We start from the raw sequence: 14205 nt of genomic DNA, 5'->3' as shown, positions 1-14205 counted from the left end.
GAATGGTGCCAACAGGCCCCGCCGGGGCTGACCGGAAAAAAGTCGAAAAAAAAAATGGACTTTTTTTTTTTTTTTTAAATAAAAGAAAGAAACGATAAGGTGAATAAATCACGACAAGAAAATAACGCGCGAGCGGGAAGGCGAGAAAAAATTTTCCAACAGCAGTTGGAACACGCGTCTTCTTAGCTCCGCGAAAACTAAGAAACTGGGGACCGCGCGCCTCTGCCGGGCGGGAAGGCACTCGCGCGTGCGCGGTGCGGCCTACTAGAACTTTCAAAGTTCTTAGAGTGCAATCACTCTAAAATTGTCCGTACCGGGGCTCCATCGGTGCCGTCACCCATCAGTCAAGAATATGCTGCCTGCTTGTCCTGGGATAAAAGGTACCTTTGCTGAATATGCTACACTTAGCATGGATCGGTACTGATGCAGATCGATGAATGAAGAGGCACCAGTAGCATATTATATAAAGTAGTATCGAAGGTGCCACAGGCATTGAAGCGTGGATGCCTGAAAAGGCAATGCGCTTCAGAATGACAACCTGTATCGCCCATGAAGCCATGCATCAAATAGACTCGATGCTAAAATTGGCAGGGCACTATCCACTGTGATGCATCTCCACTGAGAAGGGCATGCATGCTCGATGCAAATAAGCCCTTGACGTGGTTGAGACATCAGCTAAAGAAAGGTGTGTATCAAATAAACTCGATGCTAATATGCCACTGATGCAAGTAGATGGAGGTATCTATATGTTTACCAGTAATGACTAGTCCCAGTCGCTGGAAGCCCGACTCCAGACCTAATATTATGAAATAAAGAAAAAGAAAAGAAAAACTTTGACATTATTAATAGTGTTTGTCATCTTCTTCTAATATATAGCCCTGAAGTCAGATCCAGTCGGAGAGGATGAGTCAGGGTGGTGGTAGAAACAAGGTCGAAAATCCATCATGGAGGAACAAAGGATGGAAATTTGTGTGAAGGCTGCTGAACACCAAAAGAAGTTGAAGAAAGTCCAAAATTTATTTTCCTTTCTACTTTTCTTCAATATTTATTTTTTTTAAAGAAAAGTACACAACTGATATAAAATACGTGAAAATTTTTTTGAAAGAAATAAATGGGAAGGCAACTTGGAGTAACAAGAGATAAATCTTCACTCCACGGAAAATGAAAAACTGACGGGAAGGTACTCGCACATGCATGGTGCAGGCAGTCTAAAAACTTTCAAAAGCTTAAAGTGACACTACACTTTTCACTAACAATACCAAAGCTCTGTGGATGACGTCACCCACATTTGAGAATATGCTGCATGCTTGTCTAGGGATAATACCGCTTCCACTGCTTGTCCACTTGTAGTAACAAGATTGGTACCACCATAAAACCTGGATCATCTAAATGACAGCACATTGTATGAGGACAAATAAAAAATTAATGGCAATTGTTAAATTACGTGATAACCAAATAGAGTTGGTGAAATACAACATATGAACTCATACATTGCCTGCTGGATAGTTCATCCACACACAGTACAGCGCTTGCCCTTTAGTCATGTGGAAGTCATGAGGTCAGAAACATGGAGGGGCATAATCAAAAAATACATCTAAATCCGTTTTGGACCTAAGTTGCTAGTCGCCCAAAGTCGGAAATGTCCAAAGTCCATTCTCAAAAACTACGTCCAAAATATTTTTTTTTGAGAATCGTCTACTTATACGTCCAGCAGTTTGATTGTCCAGACTGCTAAGTCATCTATCTTTATACTCCATTCTCGTCCAAAAATTCATCCAAGTCAAAAACGCCTAGAACAAAACCTTTTGGATGTGGAAGGGGCCAGCAAAGTGATGGACTGGCTACCCTGTATGGTAACAGAGTAGTAGGGCACCTCACAGAGCACTGCTGCGAATTTCACAAAAAGGGTACCACAAACATTTCACAACTCTTTTATAGGTCGTGGTGAGCCCACTCCCACCCCCCAAAACCTACTAGCCCTTATGGCTGCAGGTGGCACCTATATGGCAGTACAATAGGGTTTTGGGGGCTTCAGGCAGGTGAACATGTTTCACCATGAATGCAATGGTTAAGTGGCTTATGGGCCTGGGTCCTCCTCTCTAATGTTCACTAGCCCACCCCCCAGACTACTTAATCCACCTCTGTACAGCTCTACTAGGCTTTTCTATGCCAAGTGCTGATGTTCTGCAGGCAGGATTGTACGTTTTTATTCTCATTTTTATGGCAATGAGTGTGTGTGTGGGGGGGGGGGGTCAGTGATCCCTGGGGGGTGTGGGGGTCTGTACTTTGTGTCTGCAGTGGTTATCTGGTCACTTTGGATACCTTCGGGGCATTTAGACCTGTTTTTAGATCGCCTAAGTCACTACATAGAAGTTCCGTCTAGGAAGTCTCGTTAAACTTTCGGTTATTCTTACAGTATGACTAAGTCTAGGTTGGCCCACATCCCGCCTACCTCCTGCCCTAACCACTCCTTCAAAAATGCCCCTTTTCACTCTGGGCGCACAGCAGCACTGAAAAGGCCTAAGCTGTTTTTAGATACATCAAAAACCCGTTTCGATTATCAACGCTTAGACAACCTGTCTTTTTGATCGTCCAAGTACCGATTTAGGCGGATTTTTAGACGTTTCTATTTTTTGATTATGAACCCCATGGGCTCTATTGTAAGATTGCACCATCGAAGAACAAAGTGCAGTAGTGTGCTTTCTTTGAGCAGAGGGAGTGAAACCTGTGGAAATTCACCATCAGATAAGGACTCAGTAAGGACATAACACTAGGAATCAATGAAAGGTTTATGAGTGGGTAAAAAGGTTTAAAAGCAAGAAGAGCAGGTGCAACCAGCGAAGTTCGTTCTGGTTGCCCATCAACATCATACACACAAGAGTACAGGGCAGGGCAGATGCCTTGATTAGAGAAGACCGACAGATAACTGTCTCAATTGGCTGTGAATTTGGATATTGGCTATGGATCTGCATTTGCCATAATGCATGACAATTTGAGATGCAGTAAAGTCTGCACACGAAGGGTTCCCAAATAGCTTATTGATCTACACAAGCGTGTGTGGAGGTTGTGACCCAGTTCTTGAGACAGTATGAAGATCCGAGTATTCTGAAGAGAACTGTCACCAGCAACAAGACATGGGTGCATTACTATGACCCGGAGAGCAAAAGACAAAACATGATGAAGTAAAGGAAGTGGTGCTCACCTGGCTTTGGGAGCAACCCAAAAAAACTTATCTGTAGGAACAATACAACAAATGTGTCGTCTAGCACAGGGACTATATATCTTGTAACTTCATGACAATTCTTATGTAATCCGCCTTGAACTGCAAGGTAATGGCGGAATAGAAATCACTAATTTAATGTAATGTAAATGTGGTATGTTCAATTGCTCTCAGTTACTTCTATTAAAGTCGTTAAATGTACTTTGCCTTTACTTTTTGATTTACCCTCATACTAACATTCAGCCATCGAGCCAGCCCTCAATGTCAAAGATAAACAAAAACAAAAAAGTACACACCTTGGCTTACTGGAGTAATTGTGTTCAAACTGTATCCATTCATTTTTGTCAATACAATAAATCCAAGCATCACCTAAAAACAGTGCACAAAGTCAACACACCTGTACTTTTAACTGTACATTTAATAACCACTTTCTCTAATTCCATGTCTTAAAGTATAGTGTAAGCAAATTATTAAGCTACAGCAGTCTTAGACAAAAACATCACACAAAGGCAGCAATTTTCAAAGCCACTTACCAAGATGATTTATCCAACTTGCCCTGACTGAAGAAATGCACATTTCTAGCCAGCAAGAAGCAAGGGTTATAACAGTGCATATGAATGGAGTTTACAGAAAAATATGTGCAAGTTTACCCTGCCCAAATAGCAAGTGCAAAACATGGGCAGTTTAGTATATATTTAATGCTCATTTTCAAAGAGAAACTATGCAGATGGGCTACAGTGGAGCTCAAGTTAAGTTGGGAGGGTATAGAGTGGTAAAGGTTTGTTTGGGGGTTTATTTGTTTTTGTTAAATCCTAACTTCCCAACATACTGTTAAAAGTTAATTAATGGCAGCCTTTTAGGTTTTAAAAATTTCACAATGACTTACTTAATGGCTGTTTATCCGTAGTAAATCCCCCAAAGAGAAAGAGGCTCTCTGATGAAACTCTAGTCAAGGAATGCCAGGAACGTCCTACTGGACAAATGCCTCGTGTTATTCTGGAGAAGGAAATAAATTACACACCGAGTACTATAAAACTCTTAAGCTAGTGTCATGCAGGTTAGAAACAATTCTGGGAGACAAAGCTAACCCAATGGCCTACTGCCTATGTGATAGAAAAGACGTGGACGCTCACATTTTGGGCAGCTAAAGATACTACTGCATATAGGCACTCCCAATAAGCAAAGATCTACAGTTCACCTCTTACTATTCAGGCAAAAAGTTCAGGAGAGGGGGGGGGGGAAGATCTCACAATGTCATTAAGTAACACTTAACTGCAGCACGATACAGCAAACCCCATGATAAATCTGCTCCTCAAATAAGCTGAAGACTCAGGACACTGGGCTGGGTAGCATTGCTGACCAGCCGTTTTTATTTCACTGGCAAGATTTTCTTTGTCTTGAATCCTTGATAGGCAAGCCTAAAGGTGGCCATGTGACTCTTGCAAAACACGTTTGCAAGTATCTGTTGGGATCTCTAAGGCAGCAACATTATGCAGTGTCTTTGGTCAGAGGGTTATTGCTTTGTATCCAGATAAGACCTTCGGACCCTGCCAGTGAAGGACTAGCCCTGAATCTTCTAGAACTCTAGTCCTGGCTTGAGAGTACAGAGGCAGTAGGTCAATGCTAGGCCCTGTCCCCAAGCTACATATCCCTAGTGAAGACAGCATAATTCTGTACTCCACCTCCACCCATGGGAGTATGGTGAAACTTGCCTAAATAGTGATCTGCATGAATCCTATCTATTGGTTGTTTGCAGAATTAAATCTCTGTTGCCAAAGTTGGAGCACCTGTCAAGTGTGGGCAGTGCTGAGAAGCGTTTGACAGGACCTTTGAGTATGCACAGGGTTAACTGTGAATAGGTAAAAGGATAGTGCTAAGGCATTCTGCAACATTAAGCAAGACTCTGTAAAGCAATGGAAACAGAGAAATTATGGGCCTATTTAAGTATTAGCAGTCAGCACCAGTTTGGAGAACCTAAAAGTATTCTGAATATTCTTACTAGGAAATATAGATGACATCACAACTGATATCCAAAACCCTGCAAAGCAACTGTATATGGGTTTTCAAAAGTGCTGATGGTGGAAGGAGCCAGCTAGCTAGGTAGCAAATTAGGTAATAACAAACGATGGGAGATGGCACCTCAACACCCACAGCCAGAATCACATATCCTTGAACATACAGCACATCCCCATAGCTTCTACTTAACTCAGACCTCTGCATCTCTCCCATGTCTCTATACAGACATAGATACACACTGTACCCCTGTAGCACACTCTAGAGACCAAACTTTCAAAAAGATATAAACATGACTGAGTCATTCCAGAGGGTAACTACTAAAATGGTCAGTGGTTATCATAAAGCTTGTGGGAACAGACTTAGATATCTCAATATGTACATTTTGGGAGAAGGGCAGGAGAGAGAAGATATGATGGAAGAATTAGGTACTATCCTCTTTCCTGTAGAACAGCATATGATTCTTTACAGATAGGTTCTGCTCTTTCTGCTCTATTCTCCAACTCGCAAGTTGGATTGCAGAAGATGTCAAATCATTTTTCTCAGCTACACCTCCTTGTCTCCCTGGGCAGTGTCCTCTCTCTTCAATCCATATGAAAGCAAGTGAAAACCCTTGACAGAGAAATTACAACAAGGAGGAGTTCAGGGAACTCTCCGATAATGTTAATTGCAATCTACTCTGCACAAGAAAACCAAAAGGCAGTAAACATTCAATGAGAACTGGTAATTCAAAGGTGGAACTAACCTCTCCACCTACCTGTGCGCAATCAGCACTAACACTTTAGCTCTTCATATGTCTCTGGCCGGCCTTCGTAAACAGGGTATGGGGAGGGGGCAGGTTGGTAATCCTCTACCTGTGCGCAACCAGCACTAACACTTTAGCGCTGGTTGCGAACAAGCAAGAGGATTATCAAGGTAATTCTTCTTTCCTATGCAAACAGCATACAATTTCTTATGGATGGGACGTACCAGAAAAGTAGTGCCTCACGTCCAGGGAAGAACAGATGAGCCTGTGACTAGCACAGAGGACCCAAAATCTACGTCTATTTGTGCTGTCATGTCCACTACGTTAAATTTTATAAAGGTATGGAGAGAGTGGATCAAGTGACTGCCTTACAGATTTCATCAGGTGGCCCTGGACTTAGCCCAAAATGAAGCCACACTTCTGGTGGAGTGAGCTTTTAAGGCCACTGGCGGATGCTTACCACAGCCAACATACACAGCTGAGATAGTTATGAATATCCATTGTGAAACAGAAAGCTTAAAGGCTGGTATCCCTTTATGATTAGAGCTGGGTAAGACAAACAGGTGATCTGAAAGACAAAAGTCATTTGCCACATCCAAGCAGCGGAGAAGCATTCTCCAAACATTCAGCAACCTGAAAACCTTGTCTTGCCTCTTCTTGCCCTTGGACCAAAATGCAGGAAGTTGCGCTTCCCAATTGATGTGAAACGCCAAAACCATTGTTGGCAGAAAAGGCAGCACATTGCATAAGGACACCCCTGCTTCCATGATTCTGAGAAAAGGCTCTCTACATAACAGAGGCTGTATTTCAGACACCCTCCTTGCCGAGGTGATTGCTACTAAGACAACTGTCTTCACGGTAAGATCCATGAGAGATGCTTCTGATAAAAGGCTCGTACAGAGTCTTAGAGACAGAGCTCGTAAAACAATGTTAAGATTCCAGGTAGGAAATGGCTGCCACACCAGAGAGCAGAGTCTCAACACTCCCTTCAATAATTTTCTGACATCCAGATGAGAAGCTATGGACACTTTGCCTGCTGAAGCTCTGAAACAGTAAAAAGACTAGCCGCTTGAACCTTAAGAGATCTGACCGCTAAGTCTTTATCCAGGCCTTCCTGCAGGAAATGGAAATGAAAGCTCGGCCCAAGACTGTCTGACCTTAAAATACTGCTTGAACGGTTTCCACACCATAGCATAGGTCACCACTGATTCTGGCTTCTTAGATCTTAGGAGAGTCTTGATAACCCTATCCAAATATCCTCTGTACACTAAAGCAACACTCTCAATCACAATGCTGAAGACCAAAGTGTTCTGGATAAGTGATGGGTATCTGACACAGAAGATCCTGATGCAGCAGCAGTCTGAGACAGCTGTCCCGCTGCAACTGGACTAGATCCACGTACCAATGACATTGCGGATAATCTGGAACCACAAAGGATCCCTAATCCCCGATGGGTCGCTATCTTGCAAATGACTCAACCTATCATTGGCCATAGAGGAAATTCATACAAGAGCTCTTGTTGGTCAAGGCTGCACTAAAGTGTCCAACACAAGGCTTCCCAGTTCAAAGCGTCAACTGAAGAAACAAGGGGCTGTCCTGTTTGCTGCTAATGCCATGAGATCAACCATCGGCCACCTCCATCAACTCGCAATACAGTTTAAAGCTCTCTGAGTCAATGACCATTGTCCTGGATCCAGGGTCTGGCTGCCTGGACATTGTTCACTGCTGTTGCATGAGCCTCTGCTATGGTCTATATGTGGACTTCTGCCCAACGGAACAATTGGGCCTCCAGCTTCAGTTGAGCACTCTTGGTTTCCCCTTGCCTGTTGACGAATGTCATAGCTGTAGCACTGTCCAAAAAAAGAAAAAAAAAATGGATTGCTTTGCCCTCCAGCCATGTCTGAAAAAATTGTAGGGCCAACTGAAAGGCTCTCAACCAGTCTGTTGATGTTCTCTGTAAGGGCAACCATTGGCCATGTGCTGGGTGACCCTCACAGTGACATTCCCCCACCACACACACACACACACCAGACGTAAAGACTGGCATCAGTTGTTAGGATCACTCAGGACTAGCTGAAGAGGAAAACCTTTGAACAGTGACTCTGGCAGAAGCCACCACTAAACTCTGGTGTGCCTCCACACAAACTCCAACTGGAGAAAATCTGACTGAGGGAACCAAAGCGCTAGTAGGGTGCTCTGTAGAGTGTGTAGATGAGCTCTCACCCATAGAATTACCCCTATGGTCACCACCTTAGATCCTAAGACTTGCAGATAATGCTAGGATTTGGTCTCGCCAAAATCAACCTGATCTGCTGTCTGAGCTTCATTTTGAATGGCTCTGTGAGAAAGACACGACCCTCTGCTGTTCTGATTAGGAAACCCAAATACTCCAGACATTAAGTTGGCTGCAGGTGGCTATGTTTGAAATTGGTAATCCACCCCAAGTCCTGCAAAAGCTGAACTACCTGAGTCACCACCTGGTGACAGTCCAGCATGGACAGCGCTCTGATCAGTCAATCATCCAAGTAAGGATGAACCCGACTTCCTGCCTTGCGCAGGTATGCTGCTGCCATTACCACGACCTTGGCGAAGGTGTGGACTGCAGTTTCCAAACTGAAAGACAGTGTTGAGAACTGAAAAACAGTCATGGGGTAAATTCAGCCTGCACTCCAGCACCTGGTCTCCACAGGGGCAAGCACCGCTCCCAGAGGAATTATCCCCAGAGCTTCCAAGTGATACTGCAGGCTGGCCAGGCAGGTACTCTTTCAGAAGGGTTGCTCTCCTGGCTGCAGACCCCAACGCCTGAATCCTCTCCCAAGGAGAGCTGCCCCAGGACTACTGGGAACCTCTTAGCATGGGAAAGCCTTGCAAAAAAAAATCTGATTTAACCTGAAAATAAGAGATCCAATACGGAGCAGATGAAAAGAAACCTTCTCAACTCGCTTGCAGAAGTTACGAAAGAGAGCACTGCCCAGGGAGACAAGGAGGCAAAATTGAGACAATTGACATCTTCTGCAATCCAACTCACAAGTTGGGGCATAGAACACATCCACAAGAAATCATGTGCTGGTTGCACAGGAAAGACATTTAAATACTTATGTGGCCCAAATGTGAGGGAGGCACATACAGTATCTTTCAACTGACAAGAAGCTCTGAATGTGAAGCACAGGATGAAGATGAAAGGATAAAGACTCAAAAAGTAACCTGAGGAAATACTTCACAGAAAAGGGTAATGAATTAGAGGAATAGCATCCCGGTGAAGGTTGTGAAGAAAACTATCTGAATTCAATAAAGCTTGGGACAAGGATCTCTAAGGGATTGACAGGAAGAGTAAATGGGCAGACTGAATAGGCAATATAGTCTTCATCTACCTTCATTTTTGCTATGTTTAAATTTTACTTCCATTCACCACTTGCACAATCCTTGCCACCTGAGACAGTTACCATGTCTCTCCCCACAGAGCTCTCACACAAATGCTTGTGTATAGGAATGGAAACATGGAATGTGTTACATACCCTGTGGCTTTTCCCCAATGCCTTTATCCACCTGTCATTAAGTAATGGAATGGAATGGAACCAAAATTGACATGGGGAAAGGCTCAGTTGATTTTGAAAATGGGCTAGAGTTATCCTTCCTCCTGCCCAGAGGAATCACTTAAATGCTTTACTATCCCACTTCGGAATCTGGGCTCCCTCCAACTATTCCGAAAACATCTGAAAACTTGGCTATTCTCAAAAATGTAATACTTCCTCCCTATTTCATCTTTATACTGAGTCCCTAGACCTTCTCTATACTAAGTTCCTGTAACCCTTACTTTGGAGTTCCTTCTTTATACCAGTTCCTGTAAATCGTGCCAAGCTCTGCGATTGTGGAGATGATGCGGTATACAAACTTAAGGTTTAGTTTAGTTTAAATGCATTTCTACCAGTGGCAGCTCTAGCTGCTACAGCACTCTTTTCAAATCGCCCCGCCTCTCCTCTCTTGGAGACCTACACAAAGATACAGAGGCATTCTCTCTATGGTTTTTACATCATGAACCCTTTCTTCCTCCACTCCCACCAATCATTCTCTTTGCTGGATTCTCTCTTTGCTGGACTTTGTCTTAATGGTTCATAAGTGCATTTTAGTTTAGTTAGTGGCTGCTATTTAAGCTGACACCTGGGGAAGATTCTCAAATGTTGGTGGTAAATTCCAAAGGACTGCTGTTGTGGCTGTTATTGTAACAATTTCAAAAAGGCGAGTCATTCTTAAAAAACCTTGCATGCAAATGAGATTGGCAGAGAGTTGCTAAATTTGCATGTGCCAATAGCTGGTGATAGCTATCGGTATATGTGCAGAATAAGTGCACAAATTAAAAAAAAAAAAACGCCCAAATCGAAGATTGGCAAGAGGGATGCCCACTCCCTCCTGCCGTCGTCGTCAAGCAACCTCTCCCCCCCCACCAGGAGAGATACCCACTAGAGAATGACATGGGGACAAATTTGTCCCCGTCCCCACAAGAACTCAATTTCCCCTCCTGTCCTTGCGAGTTTTGTTGCTGTCCTTATGATTTTAAAGTGTTTCAGGCTTGTGCAGATGAGGACAGAGTTTGCAGTAATGGGGCAGGGACAAGAAAAGAATTCACAAGGATGGAATGGGAAAATGAGCTCCTGTGGGGACGGGGAAAAATTTGTCACCATGTCATTCTCTAACACCCACTCGTTCCTCTCGCTGACGTCAATTAACCCCCCCTTCCCCAACAGTGGGAGGGACACCCACTCCCTCCTGCCCCCTCCCCATACCTTGTTTACGAAGGCCGGCCAGAGACATACCTACCACCTCCAACCAGCAGGCCGCCTCTTCAAAATGACAGACCTTCCCCTCCCTGGTGCATCCTGGGATGCACCAGAGAGGGGCCTAAGGCTCCGACTGGCCTAGATCTGGGGTGTCAAAGTGTAAAATCTAGCTCCTTGAGGGCCGCAATCCAGTCGGGTTTTCAAGATTTCCCCAATGAATATGCATGCAAGCACTGCTTTCATTGTATGCTAATAGATCTCATGCATATTCATTGGGGAAATCCTGAAAACCTGACTGGATTATGGTCCTTGTGGAGGGACTTTGACACCAGTGGCCTATATGCTTATGGCTCTCCTGGCCGGCCTTTGTAAACAAGGTAATGGGTGGAGGGTCATCAGAGGTACAGGGGAGGGTGGCGGGGGTACTACGGCGGCAGGGGGAAGGAGTGGGCATCTCTCTCAGTGCCAGGGAGTGGCGGGGGTTGCAGAAAGGAGTGGGCATCTCTCCCACTTCTTGGGGGGGGTGGAGGGGCAGCAGCGAGAGGGAGTGGGCATCCTTCTCATTGCTAGAGGGAGAGGGGTTGTTTGACGGTGGCAAAATTTTCTGGCAAAGTCTGAGCTGCCAAGCCTTACTTTCCTGTCAATGCCTGAGCCATCAGTGCTCAGGCACTGACAAAAAGTAAGGTTAGAACAGCTCAGACCTGCTGGAAAATTTTGCTCACAAATGTAAGACAGCGAGTTTAGGGAATCACTTGGTGATGATTATCGCCCAGTGTGCTAGTTTAAATATTAAATGGCCTCATTGTAATACATTTGCATGGCAGAGTCGGAAACTGCTAGGAAGCTTGGAAAAGACTATGGTAAGCTGTTTAGATAAACTGCCACAAAAATACTGGAAAACAGCTGGAACCAGTTTAGCGACCACGTAAAACAGTTTTGAGGATCTTCCCCCTAGTGACCAAATTATGTAGTCTTCTACTGCTTTGGAACAAATTCATCATGAGGTTAAACTGTAAAATCCTTCATTTGAAAAAATCATCCCTCCCCTCTCCTTTCAGGTCAGTCAACATACATGCACATGCATGCATGGGAGGGATAGAATTCAGCAAACCATGATTCTTATGCTTTCTGATTTTTCCTTCATCCTTGTTACCCTTCAATTTCCAGGAACAGCAGCATAAAATCTAGCTAGCTTGAGTGCTGAAGTGATGTATCTATCAAGGTCCAGTTTCATGTCACTGGTTTTCTAGCACAGCCTACAAGAAGCATCCCTCCCCAGGTCCGAGTGCACCATCCATAATACACATCCAGACTCAACTTGCTCCAGTTGAGGTGGAATCCCAACAGTCTCCCATGCCATAGTGTTGCGGCCTAAAGCAAAAGGCTGGTTCCATTTTAAAACTTTATATGCCATATAAAATGGACTAAGTTTCTCAATTAAATCTATATGAAGAAATAAAACAAAAACAAAGGAAAAAAATAATACTTTATTGGACTAACAATGGTGTCCTTTTACTAAGGCGCGCTAGCCATTTCAGTGCATATTAAATAGCGCACGCTAAACGCTAACGCATCCATCATAGTTTATGGATGCGTTAGCGTTTAGCGTGCGCTATTTAATATGCACTGAAATGGCTAGCGCGCCTTAGTAAAAAGGACCCCAATACGGTTTATGATTAGCTTTCGAAGGTAACCCCTTCTTTTTCAGATCAGTGACTGATCTGAGGAAGAAGGGGTTACATTCAAAAGCTACATTAAGTTAGTCAAATAAAAAAGGTATTTTATTCCTTTATATTTTTGTTTTATTTCAGAAAAACAAATGTGGAACCAGATCCTGGACTTCCAAGAGTTAAAAAATTGCAAAGTTTATTGGTGTATAAAACAAATAAAATATATCACAATATACTCAAAGTCAAACTTATTCCAACAATGTAAACACAATGGTTGCACGACCAGACCCTACACGGGCTGTGTTTCAGCTTTGTCTAGCCTTCTTCAGAGGTCCTTAAAGTGCAGTCACAAGCATTAAAAAAACAATGAATCATCCAGCACACCCGCAATCCAGGCTACTAATTAATTAATCTAAAAGATCTCTGTATTTCTTGTTATAATTATTCTTAATTTCAACTTCTATTGATTGAGTATGGTTTTTCTCCCTAATTGTGGACTATGTTCATGGTATTAGTAGATGAGAATGGGATAGTTTTTCCCTATCCCACCAGTTTTCTCTTGGGGTTTACTATCTTATTTTATTTCTTTTGTCAAAGTATTTTGTTCTTTTATGTGAAAAATTAAATAAACAATAAAAACAAAAAACAATGAATCTGTTAGATAAATGATCGCAATGTGCCGCAACTTTTTGAATGCTTGCGACTGCACTTTAAGGACCCCTGAAGAAGGCTAGACAAAGCCGAAACACGGTCCGTGTAGGGTCTGGTCATCATTAACACCGTGCAACCATTGTGTTTACATTGTTGGAATAAGTTTGACTGAGTATATTGTGATATATTTTATTTGTTTTATACACCAATAAACTTTGCAATTTTTTAATTCTTGGAAGTCCAGGATCTGGAAATTGGAAGGATTATACTAAACTTAATTATACCTTTTGGTGGAATTCAGTTTGTCATATTTATAAAATGGAGAGAGTGCTTGCTATTCAGCAAGGAAATTATCATAATTTTAAAAAGATTTGGGGCCATTGATTATATATTTTAATGATCAGACACCTTAAACACCTTGTTATTATACAAGATATAGGTAGGGTGGGATTTGGAAATATGATATTTGCTAATTGGTTTATTATTAATGGATGGGGTGGGTGGGGAGGGATTCTTTTATACTTTAATGATTATAAGTAAGAATGTCAAGTGATTTGTAAAATTTTTTGATTGAATATTATGCACTTGTTGTAAAATATGAAAATGAATAAAGATTTTTAAAATATAAAAAAATGTTTTACACACTTTGTAATTTTTTTAACTCTTGGAAGTCCAGGATCTGGTTCCACATTTGTTTTTCTGTATTAACTGGTTTCTGTAGTACCAAGATCCATTCCTGTGGTTGGTCGGACCGTCCTGGTAACGTAGACCACTCCACAGTTTTTCTGCATTTGGAGGATTTTGTTTTATTTCTACATATTATCTTGAAGAGTGGATTAACAGCCACCACACCATTTTACTCAATCAAATCTAAAATAGTTACTCACACTTCATTCCATTCCCATGTATCCAAATTAAGGAAATACAGATCATTCATTCTAGCATCCTAAAATAAACAGACAAAACATGTAATAAGTATTTAAAAATAAAACACACGCACAGAGTAGATAACATTCCTCTGCTTAGTACTTACTCGATATCTTCCACCAAACACATAGCCTCTGTTTCCCACAGTTGCACAGGCATGTGCTGCTCGAGGCGAGGGGGATTTGCCCTGTTACAGAAGGATTT

General features: G+C 42.6%; 1 protein-coding gene across 2 annotated transcripts in view; it reads right to left on the bottom strand.

Moving 5' to 3' along the window:
* The window catches only part of KLHDC2 (kelch domain containing 2), a 106803-nt gene that overhangs the window by 37017 nt on the left and 55581 nt on the right, over positions 1-14205 (bottom strand). For both annotated transcript variants that reach the window (XM_033951927.1, XM_033951928.1), the window contains exons 7-10: positions 14108-14188; positions 13962-14020; positions 4107-4216; positions 3517-3589 (exon numbers count right to left, since the gene is read on the bottom strand). In XM_033951927.1, the coding sequence (XP_033807818.1) occupies positions 3517-3589; positions 4107-4216; positions 13962-14020; positions 14108-14188 (323 nt within the window). The remainder of the gene's footprint in view (positions 1-3516; positions 3590-4106; positions 4217-13961; positions 14021-14107; positions 14189-14205) is intronic.

This window comes from Geotrypetes seraphini, chromosome 7 (genome assembly GCF_902459505.1).
Source record: "Geotrypetes seraphini chromosome 7, aGeoSer1.1, whole genome shotgun sequence".
In the NCBI taxonomy this organism is placed as follows: Eukaryota; Metazoa; Chordata; class Amphibia; order Gymnophiona; family Dermophiidae; genus Geotrypetes; species Geotrypetes seraphini.
Note: the sequence above shows the minus strand (reverse complement) of the source record. Positions and strands in the feature narration are given on the sequence as shown.